The sequence below is a fragment of the Coffea arabica genome, chromosome 9c, assembly GCF_036785885.1.
Source record: "Coffea arabica cultivar ET-39 chromosome 9c, Coffea Arabica ET-39 HiFi, whole genome shotgun sequence".
In the NCBI taxonomy this organism is placed as follows: Eukaryota; Viridiplantae; Streptophyta; class Magnoliopsida; order Gentianales; family Rubiaceae; genus Coffea; species Coffea arabica.
Genome location: NC_092326.1, coordinates 39378325 through 39397047, shown reverse-complemented (window position 1 = coordinate 39397047; position 18723 = coordinate 39378325). Strand labels below are relative to the sequence as shown.

At 37.3% G+C, this 18723-nt stretch overlaps 2 protein-coding genes across 2 annotated transcripts; both read right to left on the bottom strand.

Annotated features, from left to right (window-relative positions):
- Positions 1–1544: 1544 nt before the first annotated feature.
- On the bottom strand, positions 1545–5556 carry LOC140014403 (2-alkenal reductase (NADP(+)-dependent)-like). Its single transcript, XM_072065257.1, has 5 exons — positions 5194–5556; positions 3768–3945; positions 2905–3071; positions 2683–2765; positions 1545–2243 (listed from the first exon to the last, which is right to left on the bottom strand). The coding sequence occupies exons 1-5, from the start codon at positions 5422–5424 to the stop codon at positions 1865–1867; spliced, it is 1038 nt and encodes a 345-aa protein (XP_071921358.1). The 5' UTR covers positions 5425–5556; the 3' UTR covers positions 1545–1864.
- A 714-nt stretch (positions 5557–6270) lies between these two features.
- Positions 6271–16914, bottom strand: LOC113710196 (type II inositol polyphosphate 5-phosphatase 15-like). Its single transcript, XM_027233068.2, has 11 exons — positions 15749–16914; positions 13270–13525; positions 11673–12474; positions 11448–11572; positions 10848–10932; positions 9648–9813; positions 9508–9548; positions 9093–9360; positions 8825–8948; positions 8128–8488; positions 6271–7222 (listed from the first exon to the last, which is right to left on the bottom strand). Exons 1-11 carry the CDS (start codon positions 16776–16778, stop codon positions 6866–6868), a joined length of 3615 nt encoding a protein of 1204 aa, XP_027088869.2. The 5' UTR covers positions 16779–16914; the 3' UTR covers positions 6271–6865.
- Positions 16915–18723: the final 1809 nt, after the last annotated feature.

The following is an 18723-nucleotide window of genomic DNA, read 5'->3' as shown; positions in this document are numbered from 1 at the left end:
ATAGTTAAAAGTAAAAATAGTCATAGGTAATTATAGATAGTTAAAATAAAAGTAATTCATATAAGAATAAAAAAAAAAAGTTCGTAAAATAAAAATAAATGTTAATCACAATATTAACCCTAAACCCTTTCCTCAAACTTTACATATAGTATAGACATCAACAAAATTTTTCTTAACCCCAACACCTAAATTAAAAAAAGAAACATAAGCAAGTACTCCTATTAGGTACCCCTCCTGGGCAGCTCGGTTGGTCACGGGAACCCTCCTAAGATTCCGTTGTCTATTCTCCCCCACCAGAGATTGAGTCCCAGTGGTTATCAGTTCGAGAGGATGGGACATCTCCTCTCGGGTCTCAGGGGGATTAGTCAGGCCCAGCATACCCGAAGCCCGAATACCTCCTGAGTAGAAAAAAAAAAAAAAAATACTCCTATTAGGTACCTGAGGCGGTGGCATTATTGTTATATTTTCACCTACCCCAAAGCTACCACCGCCAGATCTTGGTTGCGCTAATAAAGACATCATCGTACTGAAGTGATAAACTGTGCTTTAAGGGATCCCCAGCCCCTTTATGGTAGGAACCGTTGACCGTTCCTACCCTAGGTAATAGGTAATGGCTGGACGGCCGATGCTCGAGTAGATTCGATTTTCAAATATTTAATAGACTAGATTGTGTCATACTATTTTATCAGTGATATGGTACAATTTGAATCAGTGAATCTATGAAAATCAGATTCATCTAAATTTTGGTCATGACAGGAAAGCTCGACACGTGTGAAAGTATAAATGTGGTTGAATTTCAAGATGGAAGGCGTGCACACATGAATAACGTACATGCAGGGAAAAAGTTAATAAAATGCGCGCGAATGAGGTGTGTGAGGAACTAGAGTGGAAAATACTGCGGAACAAGTTTCTTTTTTGTGCATTCGCACAGGCACTTTTTATGTTTTATAATTTTATATTTTTTTGAACAAGAATTGTTATAAAAGAACTTAAAATACTATTTTATAAAATTTAATATACTAATGGTAAGACAAATGGTAAAATTAAATATATTAAAAATAGCTAAATTGTAACAACTTAATAATTAGTTTCAGTCGAATCTTATCTAGTAATTCAATTACATATACTCTAATTAATGATGATGGCAAGTCAATATATGAGTGAAGGAAATATATCAGAAAATAAGTGCAATTAAATATTTGATTCTTTCACCACTAAAAAGAATTTAGAAAGCAAACTAATAGATGGCGAATTTATTATTTGATCAAATTATTAAAAACTAAAAAAATAATAATAATTTGGGACAACTTTTACAACCCTGTGTTTATATGAATAGTACTTTGTGGTTTGGGTGACTATGTTCAATCGTCCTTTCTGATGCGTTTGTGCAGCTAACAATGTCCTTGACAAGTTCTTTGTGGTTTCATTAGTTTTGGCTAATTAATTGCTTAGTGCCCCTTTACTCGAGGGAAGCTCTGATGAACTTTGGACGAAAGAAGACCAAGAAAGAAAAAGAGAACAAAAAGAAGAAGTTATGACACTCATTCTCAAACTCCTTTTTTGATGTTAATGATGCTGTAAATTCAATGCGAGTTGAAAAAGATAATACACATTGCTGAATACCAGGCATGCATTACTTTTTAGCATAAAAGACCATCTATCTGTACATCATATAGGAGCATTTCCAACATTTCTTCAACCTGAGGTAACTTGTACAAGTGTTCCAGAGAAACAAGACAAGTGTCTTCAAAAGAAGATCAAGAACTTTCATCTCGGTCAAAGTACTGAGAATTGTTATTTCATAATCCGATTGCAGACCAAAAAGCGTTCAATTTTCTAGGAGGGGCAGTGGTAGTGATTTGTATTAGTGATAGGCAACTCTGATAACCTGCTTGCCCACATTTTTTCCAGAAAACAAGCCAACAAAAGCAGCAGGACCACTTTCTAGTCCTTCATGCATATCCTCTATATAAACGATCTTCCCTTCCTTGTAGAGACTGATGACATTTTCCAGGAAACGAGGAAAAAGGTGCAGGTAATCACTTTGCAAGAAACCCTGCATTCTTATGCGTCTTGATATCAGGGCAAGCAAATTGTGTTGTCCTTCTGGGCTGGAAATGCTGTGCTGAGACACCATCCCACAGACAGCAATCCGACCATGAATTCTCATATTAAGAAGAGCAGCGTCGAGCATGGCTCCACCCACATTATCAAAGTAGATATCAATGCCTTCTGGAAAGTATCTGCTCAGTGGAGTATAAGGATATGGTTTTAGTTTAAGACATTTGACCAGTGTAATATTGGTAAATCATTAAAAGTAAAAAAAAGGTGCTTCAAGATAAAAATAATGAAGTGCATGTGATGTTTGATCTGAAACATTTTGTTTGGAAAACTTTGACATGGGAAAGAAATACTACTTAAACTGACTTGTTCAAAGAAAGGATAGGTGCTTTGATAAGAACGAGACACAAAAATCATCAATTGAACTGTGACAAGATTGGACTACAGAAGGAGAAGTTAACCATATGATGAAACTAATGTAGTAGGCACAATAATCTAGTTCACTGGGAGATGCAATAAGCAACAAAGCCTTTACCTATATGCTGTGGCTTTTCCCCTGAGTAAGATATTGAAAAGTGAGAGTGCGACTTAATTCGCTTGTTAACTGACACTTCCACTCACCTTTTCAAAGCTGCATCAAGGTCTTGTTCCTCTTTGTAGTTAAAAGCCTCATCAAATCCAAGCTTATTTTTCAGAATATCAACCTAATGGTATGCAAAATCAGCTTCTACGGAAATGGTGCCAACAGTTTTAAGCAACGTAGATGAACTGTTGACATGATACACGAGTAAAATAAACATAAATATCTGAAAGAATGGTATCTTGGTACAACAAGAGACTTACTTTCTCACTTGTTCCAGCACTCCCAACTACATAACAGCCATGCAACTTTGCAAGTTGGCCAACAAGCTGACCAACTGCCCCAGAGGCAGCAGAGACAAAAACATAGTCCCCCTTTTTGGGAGCACAAACCTCGTAGAACCCAGCATAAGCAGTAAAGCCTGGCATACCTGAACCCAAATTATAGTTTCATAGCTGCTGTAAGTATTACAGTTTTTGACATAAAATATTAAAAGACTATGCTACATGGATACTGGAAAAGGAAGAAAACAATTATTTTGTTGGGAAGAGCTGAAATATAAAACTAGGAAAGATGTAAAAGATCTCATATCGTGTTCAGGACTAAAGTCTCACTGAATATCTATGCAGAAGTTCAAGGAATATACAACCCTCCCAAAGCTATAGCACAGTCTACTTCCAATCCAGAAATTAAGTTATCTAGATTACTACAAATGAATGCATTAGCTATAACTGGTCAAGCAGGAATTATGAATCTTCAAGCCATGATTCCATACCATTAAATCCCGGATTCTTTGTGACTGTTAAAATTACATGACCATCTATCTAGCACAGGACAAATTCAAACGAGGTTTTCCATTCACCTTAATCCCCAAAAAGTCCAATTGAGAAATTTGACTGAGGAATTGAAATTATCATTCCAGATTGACTATGGGACAATATACGGGAATAGTGGTATACTAAAGACCATCCATTTCAAACAAGTTCAACTAATGGTATACAAAGCATGTTTAACTATATCCAGATAGAGTTACAAACACAATCAAGGAAGTCTATACATGTCTGGAAGCTTTGAAATGCACGCGAGAAACACAGGTTAGGCAATTAATGATCTGAGATGGACCTACCAAGGAGCCCAACATAGTAGGAAAAGGGAATATCATCCGGCTCTATTTTTCTCAACTGATCAGTTTTGTAAATTAAGCTGTACTCCTCCCAACCTGTAAGTCCTGAGACCAAGTCACCAGGCCTTAAGTTTGGATTATCAGAATCTAAAACTTCAGACACACCAAACCCTTCGATAACCTACAACCAAAGAAAGAGCAGTTAGCACTGCTGAGTTGGCAACACACTAAAGCTGACATCAAATGCAAAATTAATACATAATGAACAGATGACACCATATGTATTCCAGACTCTTTGCCATTTTTCAATGTCCAGATTCTAACGGAATGTCATTAGCACTACTGTGACCTGGTTAATTTCAGCAATGGAATGTGACTGTTGGACATTCCTATGATTGCTGAAGAAATAATTGTATATATCTACTTCTCAAGAATAGGCTACGGATCAGAAGAACTTTGACTGCAAATAGAAGAATGAAGAATAAAAGCAGCAACATGTAGATGCATACTTCAACTTTGATAGTCACTTGATTGAGACACCACATCAATGTCTTTCTTAGGTGATTAAAAAAATGGTAAGAAAGAAATTCCACATAATTTATATTTTGGAATGGTTAATAAATGCTTCCAAGCGAAAAGGAATCGGGACATTAAGGGCATTTTGGATGTTATTAAAAAACTAATTTTGTTGATGATCTTCAGAGGAGCTACGTTGGTTGCAGTCACCCCTAATGTTCTACAGCATTAAACTTTGGGCATAACCATCCCATATACATTTAGTAATGTTGTGATTCTGTGCCTTTTCAAGTTTTAGCAACACCTAAAAATTGACAGCATAATTGGAAATCTGATGGACTGTAGTTGTTCAATACAATCAGATAATTCTTTTCTATTTCTTGGACAGGAATTGACTTTTGCAACAAGATTTTTATTATCATTGTACAGATCAAGTCCTAAACTGGAAAAAGTCAACCATATTAGACCACTATCCAACTACTCTAGTGTGTATCAGGAATTTAGCATTTTCCTATGCCCAGAAATGAATTTTGACACAAGCAGAGAGCCTAACAACCTTCAAGTGTAGAAATCTCTCAGTACACAAAGTCCTAGTTCTGGATATTCTCAAAAATAATAATTAATACCTAAGAACAAGTCAACTTTACCTCTGCAGACAATCACAATTTACAGCAACATTTTAAAGGGCAAAGCCAGATTACAGGGCTTCCACGATCAGAGAATGGCTACGTCTGCATCAATTATTCTTAACGAAACTTAAACTAAGCATCAGTAGTGAAAAAAAGAAACAAAAGTATTACTGCAATACGAGTAAAACAAGCAAAGCATAGCACTACTTAATACTTATATTCGGGAGTTAAGAAAAGAAAAAAAAGTAAAACGTGTAAAAAGCATATCAGTTGTAGGAATTAACTGAACCAGGGTTGAAAGGAGGGATGTAAGAGCCTTGGAAGTCCCGCATGCGGCCACGCATGTATGGATCACAGGACAGGTAAAGATTCTTGACCAAGAATGCACCTGACCCTTTTGGAGCTTCAAGCTTGATCATGTTTCCAACCTTCAATTCCATGTCTGTTTCCTTAGGAACTCCTTCTATGTATCCCTTGAATATGACTTGCTTGTTCTCCACCATCTCCCCCACCATTTTTTTACCCCAAGAAATTGATGGTATAAACTATAAAGTATGGCGTATGAAGTTTGTTGTTTATGGTGTTGTTTCTATAGGCAATAATGCAAGCAACGACAGTCTGTAGCCTGTACAAAGTGATCATATGTTGTTTCAACATCTTTGGTTTTCCTTTGTGCCTTTTTTTTTTTTTTTTTTTTATTGTTGTTACTTGTTAGATCGAATCATAAAGCTTTCAAGAATGGTTCCATTTCAATTGTTTGACTTTTGTTCTTCCCAATGAGTTAGTGATGAGATTTTCCAAGAGATATTTTAATCGAGCTACTAAGAGTTTGTTTGGACAGTGCTTTTATTTCAAATAATATTTTACCTGCATCATAAACACGTAAAAGTTTCAAAATTCTTAATATGGATACTCATCGAAAGTGTAGATGTCAAAATGAAATTTTATTATTTTTTTTTATTGGTTGTATGAATCCACGAGAATGCTAATTTAGCCAGCATATTGTATTATCTCAAAATGAACAAGCAAGAAAAAGCAATTTTATCCAAGTTTATGTTCTTAAATTCATTTAGCAAAATGTGAGATGCGTCAAAGTATTCAGATCATCCTTAAATGATGGCTAGAAAAGTCAGGTCCAACCCATTATTTCCATCATTCATCAACAAAATGAAAACATTTCATTTCTATAGGCCGTACACAAGCAAATCTTTGAGCAAGTTGTCATATTGAAAAGATAGAAACTAGTGTATGGAGCTAAGTAGAATTCATGATGTTCCTGCTCCAGGTTTAAAAAGGAAAAAACAAATAAGAATGCAGTTTGAATTACATGAAGAAAAGCCAAATTTAAAAATAAAAAAAAAAAAAAAAAAGCATAAGTTATTACTCAAGTCTGACAAAAATTATTAGCATTCTTTACACAAGATGATCCGACCCAAAATTCCTATGCTGGCTACCTTTCCTGGTCACATATTATCACACAAAACAATTGTGATTACAATACAGCTTCAACTAAGAAGTCACATATTTTGTGGACCAAAAAGAAAAAAGAAAAAAAATGACAGGCCATACAGAGAGCTGGAAACAACTAAAAACACTTCTCGAGCCCTCACTTTCTCTGCAGATGTACAAGAAGACTAGGTATCAAACTAGGCATTTCAAAAGAGCAAACAAGTCAGTCATATACTAACAAGGTACAGCTTCGAGACACACTGGATTTTGGTATTCTATGAACAGACGGGAAGGTCCAAATATTGGAGGGCAAAAATTCACAAGGTAGATGTATTTTCAGATTGACTCTAGTTATGAAAATATGCTCAAGGAGATAAATGCTGCAGGAGAATGGAGCGTCCCCATGTCCATATCTGCAGGTATGTACATGAGAAGAATACGACAAAATTGGTTTGAACGAGCAGGGACCAACCAGCACTTTTGGTTTACTAGAATGGCCTTACACATTCAAGGACTGTGCAGATTCCTTAGTTGGTCAACAACATCAGAGGTGCCACTAAGGCGCTGGAATTCAGATCGATAAAGGACATTGGATGGGGGAGGCTTAGGATTATTTATTCTCTGATTCATACGCCTAGGCTTGCCTGAAAAGCTGTGTCTCACACGAATTCGGTGACTTTTGGCCTCAGCTGACAAGCTGCCGCGCACCTTTACTACCAATATTACTTCCTTATCCCTAGCATCTTCACACCACGAATTCTGTGGGGTACCATCAACAAACTCTTCCAGTGTCTGATATTCTTCATGATGGACTGAAATCTCAGCAATATGATCAGGTTTGATTATGCCAGCAGCTGGCGTGACCTGGTTAAACATAAAATGCACACTAATTACTTTTCCAGCAGGCATGAAATTTTGTGATATTAAAAAACTGTAGCTAGGAGAAATACAGCTCCAACTTGACAATTTCCATGACCAAAAAAATAGCACACTTCCTTTCAATCACATTCCATTGAAATTTGGTCATTTAGAAAGGAGAATATGCAACTTATAAAATGGAAAATAATAAAAAACAATTCAGAATCAATAAGTCACTGGCTAAGTTGGACCTTGACAATTCAAAATCAATAGACAGCCAAAGGAGGACATTAAATGCATACAGCAACTACCATCATCCGCAAATCACAAGCTCAAGGATCTTAGCCTTGTAATTTTCAACTGCGCTAATCACAGCCCTAAAATATCTGAAATCAATTACTGTGATAAACATAATGTAGTAACATCATCTTTATTCTATAAGGGCCAGAGCCCCAAACTTTATACCCTGAAAGGCAGGCTACCAAGGACAATAAGCCTAAATGACACATGGATTATGTTGAAGAGATGTCAAGCACATATGAAAAGCATAACATGCTGAGAGAATCAAAGTAAAAACCACACTACCGATTAGCATATTTGTACTGAAACAAAGAAGCGAGTCTTGGAAAAATCATGATAAGAAGTGGAAAACTGTTTTATGAGTGCCTGATAATTTCCCTACCTAGTCTAAAGAATAATGAGACCATCACTGCAACCACAAAAAGGTTTAGCATAAAAAATAGAGATGATTTCCTTGAAGACACTTAAATATATGAGCAATAGTAATAGTAAAAATAATACTAAAACAATAGGAATGATAAATAATATTAGTAACCATTATACTAATAATCATAGTAATAGTATTAGTAGCAATAATAATAATGGTAACAATAATATTAACAGGAAATTACCTCAAGCCACTGAGGGAAACCAAAAGAACCTCTAGGACGATGATCGGATGCCTGTCCATCATCCTTAATGGTGGACTGACCTTCACATATTATTTCGAAAAGAGCTTTCGTCCTTCCAGATTTATTTGTTATACGCAAGATAGATACATCCTGGTTCTGAAGGATTATGTTGTTTGTACTCATAATTGCTTCTGGAATTCTACATAGTTCTTCTCGCAATTGCTTGATTTTCCCATTGGATTCAATGATTTCTCCAAACTCTTGTCGCCTCAAAGACTCATCAACTCGAGCAATCTCCACACTGAATATGCAACGGACAGGCTTGTGATCACTGTCTGTAACATCCATGCAAGCTTCATACCTAGACAAACGAAGAAAACTCTGTAAATTCCAAGCAGATAAATACAATGAAGACATTCGGATACAGAGCCTTCTGCATGTCACATACACGCATCAGAGAGAGAGAGAGAGAAGCATGTACAGTAAACCCACAGAAGTATGCTAAACGAAAAAAAACAAGGTGATCAACATGAAAGTTGAAAAAAATTAACACCAGACACAAACCGTGAAACTTGTGTATGAGGTGACATCTTGTTTCACTCCAAAGGACACCGTGGGTTTAATAAGCGGTCAAATATTAGTTATTCAGGAAGTTCAGCATACATATGCCAAAGACACATGCTTCCAGAAAACTTACTGCAAAACAGATGAGACTACAGGACATTCTAAGCTGCAAGGAGACGCTGGAGCTGAACGACTGTCACGGTACATAATTCTGTCACACCAGGCAGGAACGCGTTTCTTTTCACCAGAATCATAACCTTAAAAAGGAATAAGATCCAGATCAACTTCATTCTGACCATTCAAAAAGCATTTAAAATTTCTCACAAGGTACCAGGGAGCATTCAAGTTAAAAAAATGCAGCCAGGCTGCTGCTCTAAGCTAACATCTCTACTAAAAGCTACCTGATAAACCAGCCTGATGCCTCTCAAATTTATATGTAGGAGGAAATTTGATAACAGCTTCCCGCACCCCCTGGAAAACATTGCCAGCTTTCATTTCTGCTCGCAATTGATCCTTCTCTCTAAGCCAGTCAAAGCATCTTTGGGAAATAAAATCCCTTGCTTCATCATAAGATATACCATCAAGCCTATAATTCAAGTCACCCAGAAAAACAACCATGTCGGCCTCAGATAGTTCTGGCATCCCCTCAACAGAGTATATACCCGTAACCTGCCAGGTATAGAGGATTATTACTTTTCCTTAAGCTTACCAATGAGAAGTTACTTAAAGACATGAGACTGCATCAGTCAAATAAAAAGGATATAATTTAGAAAGACACTCTGAGGATGGGCAACTAAAAAGTTAACATACACATACATTAGCATTGCGAACAACTTGAACTGCAGTTGAGACACCAGCTGCAACACAAGACCAAGGGCAAGCATAAGCAATTACGAAGCCAAAACAAGTATATCGAGTATGCGAGCAAGCAAGAGAGTAACAGGTGATAATCATACCAGCTGCAGTATTCAAGGAACCAGATGGTCGACTAAAAACCATGGTTCGATATACATAATCAAAATCGGCATTACGACGACTGACAGCCTCTAAGTGTGCAGCAAAGTGGCAATTCACAAAGCAAAAAATCCGACCGTACACCCTCATCCTCAAACCAACAGCTCCCTGTACAGAGATAAAGCACCAAACTAAGAAGCAGAAAAATAAACAGACTCCTCAGAAAATGAAAGGTTAGACCCATGAGTTTCTTCTTCCAGAATTAATATTTCCCTACGAAGTTATCCTAAAGGAAAAAGGGAAAACATGCCCGTTAGATCAAAAGCATGTAATACAAGTTCAATGGAAATATCCCAAGCATTCATTGCTAGACTTCTTACTTTGACATTCCCTATGAAATATAGACGAACTATCTAACAAATCATTATATACATAAAGGTGCAATAGGTGGCTTGCACTTTTTCATAATACACATTGTCGATTAGTCCCTACGGGACACTAAGGCAGTGTTTGGATTGAAGGAAAGGAAGGGAAATGAAAGGAAAGGATACCAATGGAAAAAAAAAGGAAAGGAGAGTTGAGGAAAGTGATTTCCATCCATCTTGTTTGGATCAAGTATGGAAGGAAAAAAAAAACAAAATACTGAATTTTTGTTTGGATTGAGGAAGGAGAAGAAAGGAAAGGAAAAGATCAAGTGTTAATTTACTAGAAAAGATAAGAAAAATTGATCTTTTAAAAAAATTTACATTATTTCAATAAATTTGTTTCATTTCCCTCTGTTTCCACCCACTTTTGGGCGGAAACTATAACTCAACAAAAGAACTAGACCCTCTCCTTCCCTTTCCCTCCCAACCCTTTCCTTTCACACTTCACAAATCAAACCAACCAACAAAAACTAAATCCCTCCAATTCCTCTCCTTTCTTTTCCCTCCCATTCCTTCAATCCAAACAGTACCTAAGGTAAATTTGGCAACATATTGGCATATGCAAGCCATCAACTATAACCAACAGCAAAAGAAAAATGAAGTGGCAAGCTTTAGAAACCATCTAAATATTAAGAATCAGGCTGATACTATAGATCCCATTAAGTGCTCATAACCTCTTCCTGATTGGCCAGCTTATTATCATAGATCAGTATGGAATCAAATTGTTCACCCTTTGCCTGGTGGATATACCAGTAGAAGGGACAAAAACAACTATACCTTGTTCCCAATAGCACGGCCCCAACCACAAGGAACCGCTGCAACATCAACATCTCCTACATGACTTCTAATGCTGTTTCTGATCCTGAAACATAATTTATTCATTATATGCAATAAGCTAGGCAAGAGAATCAAGCAAACAACAACATCAAAAAGAAGAAACACAATAGGGACCTTCGGAAAACCAGGAAAAAAATTTTCATTGAGAGAGAGAGAGGGGTGTAAACATAAGCACATTCCAAGAACTAAATTTTTTACATTCTTGCAAGACACACTGCATATTCAGTTGATTATATAGACAGACAAAACAAACTACAAGAGAAAAACGATATCAATAGGAAAAGAAGACATCTTCTCTGTCACAACTGTATAACCTATCTAATGTCACATAATCAGTCCAAGATGACATAATTTCTCTCAACCAAGAGTTGAGAGTAATGTTCCCATCATATGCAGCATGATGGAAGAACACCCCAACCCAAGCACTCAAAAACCACAATTCAAGTTCAAGAAGAGGAGAGTATGCAATAGCAATAACCAACAGACAGAGACTTCCGCACCATAAAAATAAAAAGCAATACGATCTACAAGTATACTTACCAGACAGAAATAAGCAAGCCTGCAAGCTGCCTGGAACCAACTCCCACAAATGTTGATCCTTCATCCAAGGTTTTTCCTATCATTTCTAGCCACCATTGTCCAACAGAACTTCCCTCAAGCCCTACCTGCATTACGATACCAATAATAGTTACACAAAATCCCCGTAAAGATATATATTCAAATTGATTCTAGAAAAGAAACTAGTCAGCAAGTAAGGTGTCTTACAGTTTCTTTAGCAGCAGACATTGCAAGAAAACCAGCACCCATTTCCACTTCCTGCAATCCAAGGACTACAATGTCACTGTCTACAGATGCAGAACCTATCCAGGAGATAAGTGAATCATATGCAGCTCTTCCTTGTCCAACATTCCATGTACCAGCCAATATTTTTAAGTTCTCCGTTCTGGTATAGAGAAAATCCCTCCCAGATAACTCTGAAGACAATATACTATCCAGTGGCCCTGGAGATGTAATACTCCATCCACGTATACCACCATGATTAGCCAAGGTGAAAACATAACCAGCTCCAACAGCCAAATCTATCACTGGACTTCTATGAGCTGTCCAGCCTCCCAACAGATTGCCACTGAGATCTACTACCTGGATAGTACCACTGCAATAACCTACCCATATATGTGACCCAAATGTACAAAGGGACAGAATAGAATACGAGTGATACTGGAAATCTTGCAGACGATTTCCATTTCCATCCCACTGCACAAGTAATCCATTAGTGCATCCAGTCCAAATCATTCCATCAATAGTTGCAACTAATGCTTCAGTTCTTCTATTATCCTCTCCAAAAGCTCCTTTTACTGCAGCTCGACGAACAGCGTCAGCTGCTCCTAGAATAGCGTTACGTGATCGCTGAAAGAAATTTAAGTTACTTTGTGGCTTCTCCTTCTTTGAACCAGAAACAAACCTCAACCTAATCTCCTCCTCCATCATCTGATCTTGTATACCTGACATGTTGTCAATCTGACCATCTATATTGAACACTTTCAGTAATTCCCTAGTTCGAGAATCCCTGCAAAACCATAACATTGATGATGAAGCAAATTTGTAACAACATTACAAGACAACACTTCTTGTACACTGATGATAAAGCAAATCACATGAAGATTACAAGACAACTATAAGAAGATAGTAGACACCAGACAGAAAAATAGTAAAGAAAAAATGACTTAAACAGCATCTTGGTCCACCACAAATAACAATATCAGTTAGAAAGAAGGTCAATTATAACTTGCAGCAAATTTGAACATGAGAACAGTAAGAAAAATGAAAGGAAGAATTTACAACAAACTAAACTCTTTAAGACTAGGTTCTAACTCAGTATCATATGAAAGCAAGCAAAAGACCTCGTTCAATTCTAGCCATCACCCCCCAATTACAAGTTTGCACATTTCATGCATGCTGAAAAAAGTTATAATCATCATCCAGGAATAGGTTAAAGCCTACAATAAAAAACACTCCACAGCAACAACTTCAACTTTTGGGTAAGACAGTAGTTCAACTTCATACACTCATCATAGGAAACTATGGTTTAAATCCAAATAAATGAAAAAGCTGTCATAGAAATTGAAGAACCCGAAGCATCGACCTATCATCAATAGTATCGCCAGCATGACATGCAAACACAAGAATATAGAAATATCAAATGCATATAATTAGCTGTCCAAATAAGCAGTTGCTTGTAAATTGATATGTAAGGTCTCATGAAACAGCTCATTAACATAATACATGATGCAGAAAAGGGATAAATAACTGAATTATGTTAAAACGGGCAGTTGATCCAGATAGGGAAAAAGTGAAAACTAACCAAATCGCAAATGAAAGATACCCAGCAGTCCACACTTTTGCTCTGCAATGGTCAGACAACATAAACTTTATATCAGTGGTAAATATGCTATTGCAGCTACCATTCAAGGTGGCTTGGCTCCTCAGGTCAACATATGACCTCTCTACCAATAAAGAAGCCATATGCCTTTCCTCTGATGTTAGAGAAAGTGACTTTTCAATAGCTTCCCAAGGCCAAGTCTTAATCACACCACCTTCAGACCCTGACCACAGATCCCCTAGATGAAAGTAAAACTAAGAAAATTAGCACAGAATGACCAGTATGCCTAACTATAATGGTGCAATGAGAAATCTATCAAATTCTATAATCAAATTTCAGTACCCAACCTATACCAGAACAAAGCAAATTCAAGTTCACATGCTTGACAATTGCAGTTTAAGCAGAATACATAACAACAAGAAGGGGAAAAAATTTGTCTTCCACAAGTAGTAAAGTGCCCTGGCGTCATGAATTCAAACGGGTAAAGAAAGTACAATCAACTGCCCAATCACATGTCATATACCATAAGAGGTAGGGACAACACACAATTTAAGGCCTAAAGTGTATCAAACACATCTATTGTCAGGATATTGAGGCTGGATTGTAGCATTTTAGTCCTTTGTTCAAAATAGTTTCAGATACTTCTGGCAGATTGTGTCCTAATATTGCAGCTTGTCTGACACCCCCGTCCCCCTATGTTGGTCTTCAATGCACATACAGAATATGAGCTAGAGGCCAGAAACACTAGCAAGAGTACAGACATAGAGGTCAGTACAACAAAGGACAAGCAGATTTTCATGTTTGATCCATGCCTAAATTAGAAGTTAGAATCTCTTATTCCTAAACCCCCTTAAGTATGGTACAACCATCAACAAAGAGGATGATTCCTTGAAAGCATTTTGCTTTTATACTGGCCTAAAATTCTCAGCAACTCTCCATGCTGGGGCAAGGTAAAACATTTTGTTTACCAATTATATTTGAGTACATATAAGATTAACAACATGACAACACAAAACAAAGAAGATCATGGGATTGCAAGAAAACATCCTAGTTTCATGACTCCGAGTTAAATTTGCATCCAACATATGCACTCTTTCATACAATAAGTTCAATGTAATTAACTTAATCTTACAACATGTAAAGCACAAGGCAAAGTTTTGGTGTGATATCATATTTCCTGATCTCCACAACTGCCATTCAAATCAAAAGAAATGTCAGTATTTTTTATTAAACCATTGGGTAAAACATATAGGGTTTGTTTGGATTGAGATGATTTCAGATAAAATAATTTACTTCACAAATTCCAATCACCTTTTTATCTTCCCAATCACCTTTTTAGCTCATATACATCACAACACAAAAAGTGCTACAGTAATTATCTCAAATAAACTCCTGTCCAAACAAACTCATAATTTCTAAAGTAATTTTGTAAACTACCCACCCACCCAACCAATCCCTGCTTATAAGCACATTTATGGAGTATGTACCCAGCACGAGTTATATACTAACCATATGACAGATCCAAGTGTTAGCTAATCTCACATCACCATTAGGAAGAAGCAGATCCTTGAAAGCATGACAAATAGGTGATCATGCTCATTTATGTGTGCCAACGACTGGTATAAATCCAGTGCGTGAATGTGGGCTTATTTCAAGAATAATTTTTTCTTTGGATAATTTTACAAAACCAATTGTGTGCCTTCAATAAACTAGAATCCAAAAGATTATATGCTCCTTTCCTTCTTAAGAGCTTGAAGCATTGGTGTCTGATATGGTCTTTTATGTACAAATCCTAGCAAGCAAATGTCAAAGTCAGGCAAAGCCAAAACGGTGTTGGATTACAAATACACAAGTAAACAGAGGCAAACACATAACTCAAAGGGGCTATGACACAGGATATAAGCAGTTACTAGCGAAAGCGCATCCTTTTCTGGGTAGAATGGAAGTCCAAAAGTCTGTTAAGTCTCTACGTGAAACCTCTATCGACTGAATTTTTTCTTTTTATGGGTGCTTCAGGAGGGAGGGAGCGGTAAGGAGACAGTATTTTTTATATCTAGCATCACAAGTTCTAGCCTGAAACAGCATTTGTATTACTATGACAAACAATACCAAACACTGGCGCACACACAAAGTTTCTTAATTCCTACCATTTCCATGACTCTTTCTCTTCAAGATTACCTACAAAGTTTATTAATTTCTTCCATTTCCATGACTCTATCTTTAAAACCATAGACAGGAAAAGGTTTGCAAATTGCAATATTAAAGATTAATTACTCTCTATCAAATAATAGTCAAATGTACAAAATGAGACCAATTAATTTCAAGTTCTCAATGTCCCTACTAAAATGTGTAAAGAGCCAAAACATCTAAGCCAATACATTCTCGAGCATTCATATAATCCAATTACAATTACCCAAAAAAAGCAAAATTTCAAATATAACAATCATGATCCCAAGTTTACCATGAGAAGTCGTGACCATGGAAAGCACCGGACCACGATGAGCCTGCCAAGAAAGTCCTTCTTTAAACCGACCTCTACTGTTGTTATTGATACCATCCATTTTCCAGCACCTAATTTTTCCATCTTTATGCCCACTCCATACCAATCTATTCCCATCATCTCCCACAACACACAGCGCTCCCACCGTCCTTACAGACTCAACATAGGGCGCCGCATCCTCCTCCACAAGCCCCTCAAGTTCACCCCATTCCTCATCGACGTCGAACTCCTCCTCCACCTCTCCTTTCGCCACCCCAGCTCCATATACATTCCCCAAATCCCAAGCCCGAATCCCGCACTCCGACCCAGCCCACATTTGCCTCCCGTCATCAATACACGTAATATTCCTCAAAAACCTCCCAATTTGCTTCTCCCTCAACGGATGCGGACGCACCTCCAAGCTCGGGGGCCGGACCGGATTCACAGCAGACCTCACCGGAAGCTTGAATATCCCCGTCCCACCGCCCATGGCAATAAACTCCGGGAGCGGCTGCCGAGTCTGAGGATGTCTCTGACTCTGACTCTGATCAGGACTCTGAGACTGACCCACCTTGCCGACGTCAGCAGGATGATCCGCGGACATGGAGAGCTTCCGGTCGAGGTAGTCCATCATGTAATCGAGCCGCTTCCGGACGGCTTCGTGCTGGGCGTCGGAGCAGTAGAATTCGTCATTGTCGTCGGACGAAGTGGAGGAGTCGTCAAAGCGGTCAAATATCTTCGGGGCACATTGGTAATTTTGGGAAGTGGAAGCAGAGGTCGGCTGATCATCATCGTCATCGTCAACGGGGATGAGTCTGTCGGAATTAGCAGTAGTGGTGGTCGGCGGAGCAGTGAAGACGTCGCCGTATTGGGGGAAGTGATCGGGAGGTGAAAAGGGAAAGTTCTGCGAGAAGGATGAGTGAGGAGGCGATTGGGCAGTGGGTCTAGGAGGACTGGTGGTGAAGAAAGGGTTTAAGTCGTCACCGTCTTCGTCTTTGATCCGACCGTCCATCGCTAAAATTAAAATCTAGAGAAATGGCGAGTTGGAGGCCGAAATGGATGGTAACAGCGGGAACTTCGGGCTTCGCCGTCACAGAAAAAAAAAAAGATAAATACAAAAATGGACCGCTGTTGTCAAAATAAAATTTTTTTTTTTTGGGGGGCGTTTCCTATAATGGGATTTATGCCTTTATTTTTGTGCGAGAAGGGTCAAATGTCGCGCCAAAGGAGGCTGGTCAACGACATCCGCCGTCCACGCAATATAATGTTTTTTTAATAAGTATGGACTTTAAAAGAATATACATTAATAGATGGGTTTAAGTTTCTCAGCCGCACCTCCTGTCACCAATTAGTTAGATGGTGTTGGTTTGTGGATCCTCCTTAGATTAGTCTCTGACTCAATTTAGCGATGACTTCCTAAGTGTTTTTAATCTAATTAGGTGTTTGTGTTTATTGTCGTCTCGGGAAAAAACAGACCATTTCTTTGGCGAGGGTGTGCTCGGGAGGGGGGATGGGTTTCTGTCCCACATCGAAAGATTGTGGGTTCTTCAACCTGGGTTTAAGGTTCTGTACCGCACCTCCTGTCACCAATTGGTTGAATGGTGTTGGTTTGTGGGTCCCCCTTAGATTAATCTCTGACACAATTTGACGACGACTTTCTGAATGTTTCTAATCATTCCATCTGGGCCACTTTTTGAATGTTTCTAATCATTCCATCTAAGCCATCTCGTCAATATTATTTGGAATAATTACTGTAACACTTTTTGTGATGTGATGTATGTGAGATAAAAAGGTGATTGGGAATATAAAAAGATGGGTTGAAAAATGTGTTTATGATGCAAGCGAAATACTATTTGTGATAAGTTTTATATCCAAACACTCCCATTGTTATTATTCTTTTTCCTTTTACAAAGGGGTTGTATACCAATTTTAAAAAATAAAATTAAAAAATTTGCTGACAATTTCTGTGACAATACACACACACATATAGAAACCTAGCACCACATCTAGAACAGCTATCATTGAATGAGAATTTAAACATAGGAATGAAAAAATAAATAAATAAATAATTTTAGTACAAAATAAATTAAAAATTTTTTTAAAAATAATCAGATCAAATCAAATATATAGGGATCACAAAAATTGTGATTTGTATTTGATTCACATATAGTTTGGCGAGTGGGATATTCACAAAAAAGTGGATCAATGTGAATCATAAGGTAAGGATTTTTGGATCTTTTGATCATTTTGAACACCCCTAAAATCATTTTTGGGTAATGTTATTTGCAAAGCACTTCTTTGCTTGAGTTCTTCGAATGATAATTGATAGTAATATATAGGCCGTGTTCTTCTTTGTTTTAGATTTTATAAAATTTAATTATAGAAAGTGATTATGGTAAATAGGGGTGGCAAACGGGTCGGGTTCGGGTTGGCCGGTCGGGTTGAGGCCTAAGTATAACAAAGTAGGCCTGTCAATCGGGCCTAATGAGCCGGGCTTTGATGAGTTCAAGCTCAACTCATTTAATTTGAAACATTTTCGGACTTCGGGCTATGAGTTTCGGATTCGTAAATGTGAAACTCATACTCAACTCACATAATATTCGGGTTGTGAGCCTTAATCGGGTTTAGCCCAAGCTCACTTATTACTCCTTAATTTTCTTAATATAATTACTATAACTATTAAGTTGTAAAACTAAGTTAACATTTACAAGACTATAATATTAAAACTAAACATGAACAAATAATAGTTCTTAAAAAGTATATAAACCAAAAATTTTTTCAACAATATTTATATTTAATCCATTTAAAATGCATGAAAAATAGTAATAAAACATGCGATCATAAGCCAATACATCTTTAAAAATTGAAACTTTTTTTATAATCTTGTGATTTAAATCCAAATATGCTTGATGATTTTGTGTTTGTAGACCAAAAAAAAATCAACCAATAATATGCCA

Coding starts and splice junctions, on each gene's coding strand:
- LOC113710196 (XM_027233068.2), bottom strand. CDS start 16,778: ATGGACGGTCGGATCAAAGACGAAGACGGTGACGACTTAAACCCTTTC. Junction 12,475..13,269: donor TATCTTTCATTTGCGATTTG/GTTAGTTTTCAC, acceptor ATGGTTTTGCAG/GGATTCTCGAACTAGGGAAT. Junction 8,949..9,092: donor GCATCAGGCTGGTTTATCAG/GTAGCTTTTAGT, acceptor TTCCTTTTTAAG/GTTATGATTCTGGTGAAAAG.
- LOC140014403 (XM_072065257.1), bottom strand. CDS start 5,424: ATGGTGGGGGAGATGGTGGAGAACAAGCAAGTCATATTCAAGGGATAC. Junction 3,946..5,193: donor CTCCTTTCAACCCTGGTTCA/GTTAATTCCTAC, acceptor CTTTGGTTGTAG/GTTATCGAAGGGTTTGGTGT. Junction 2,244..2,682: donor CTTGATGCAGCTTTGAAAAG/GTGAGTGGAAGT, acceptor TCCACTGAGCAG/ATACTTTCCAGAAGGCATTG.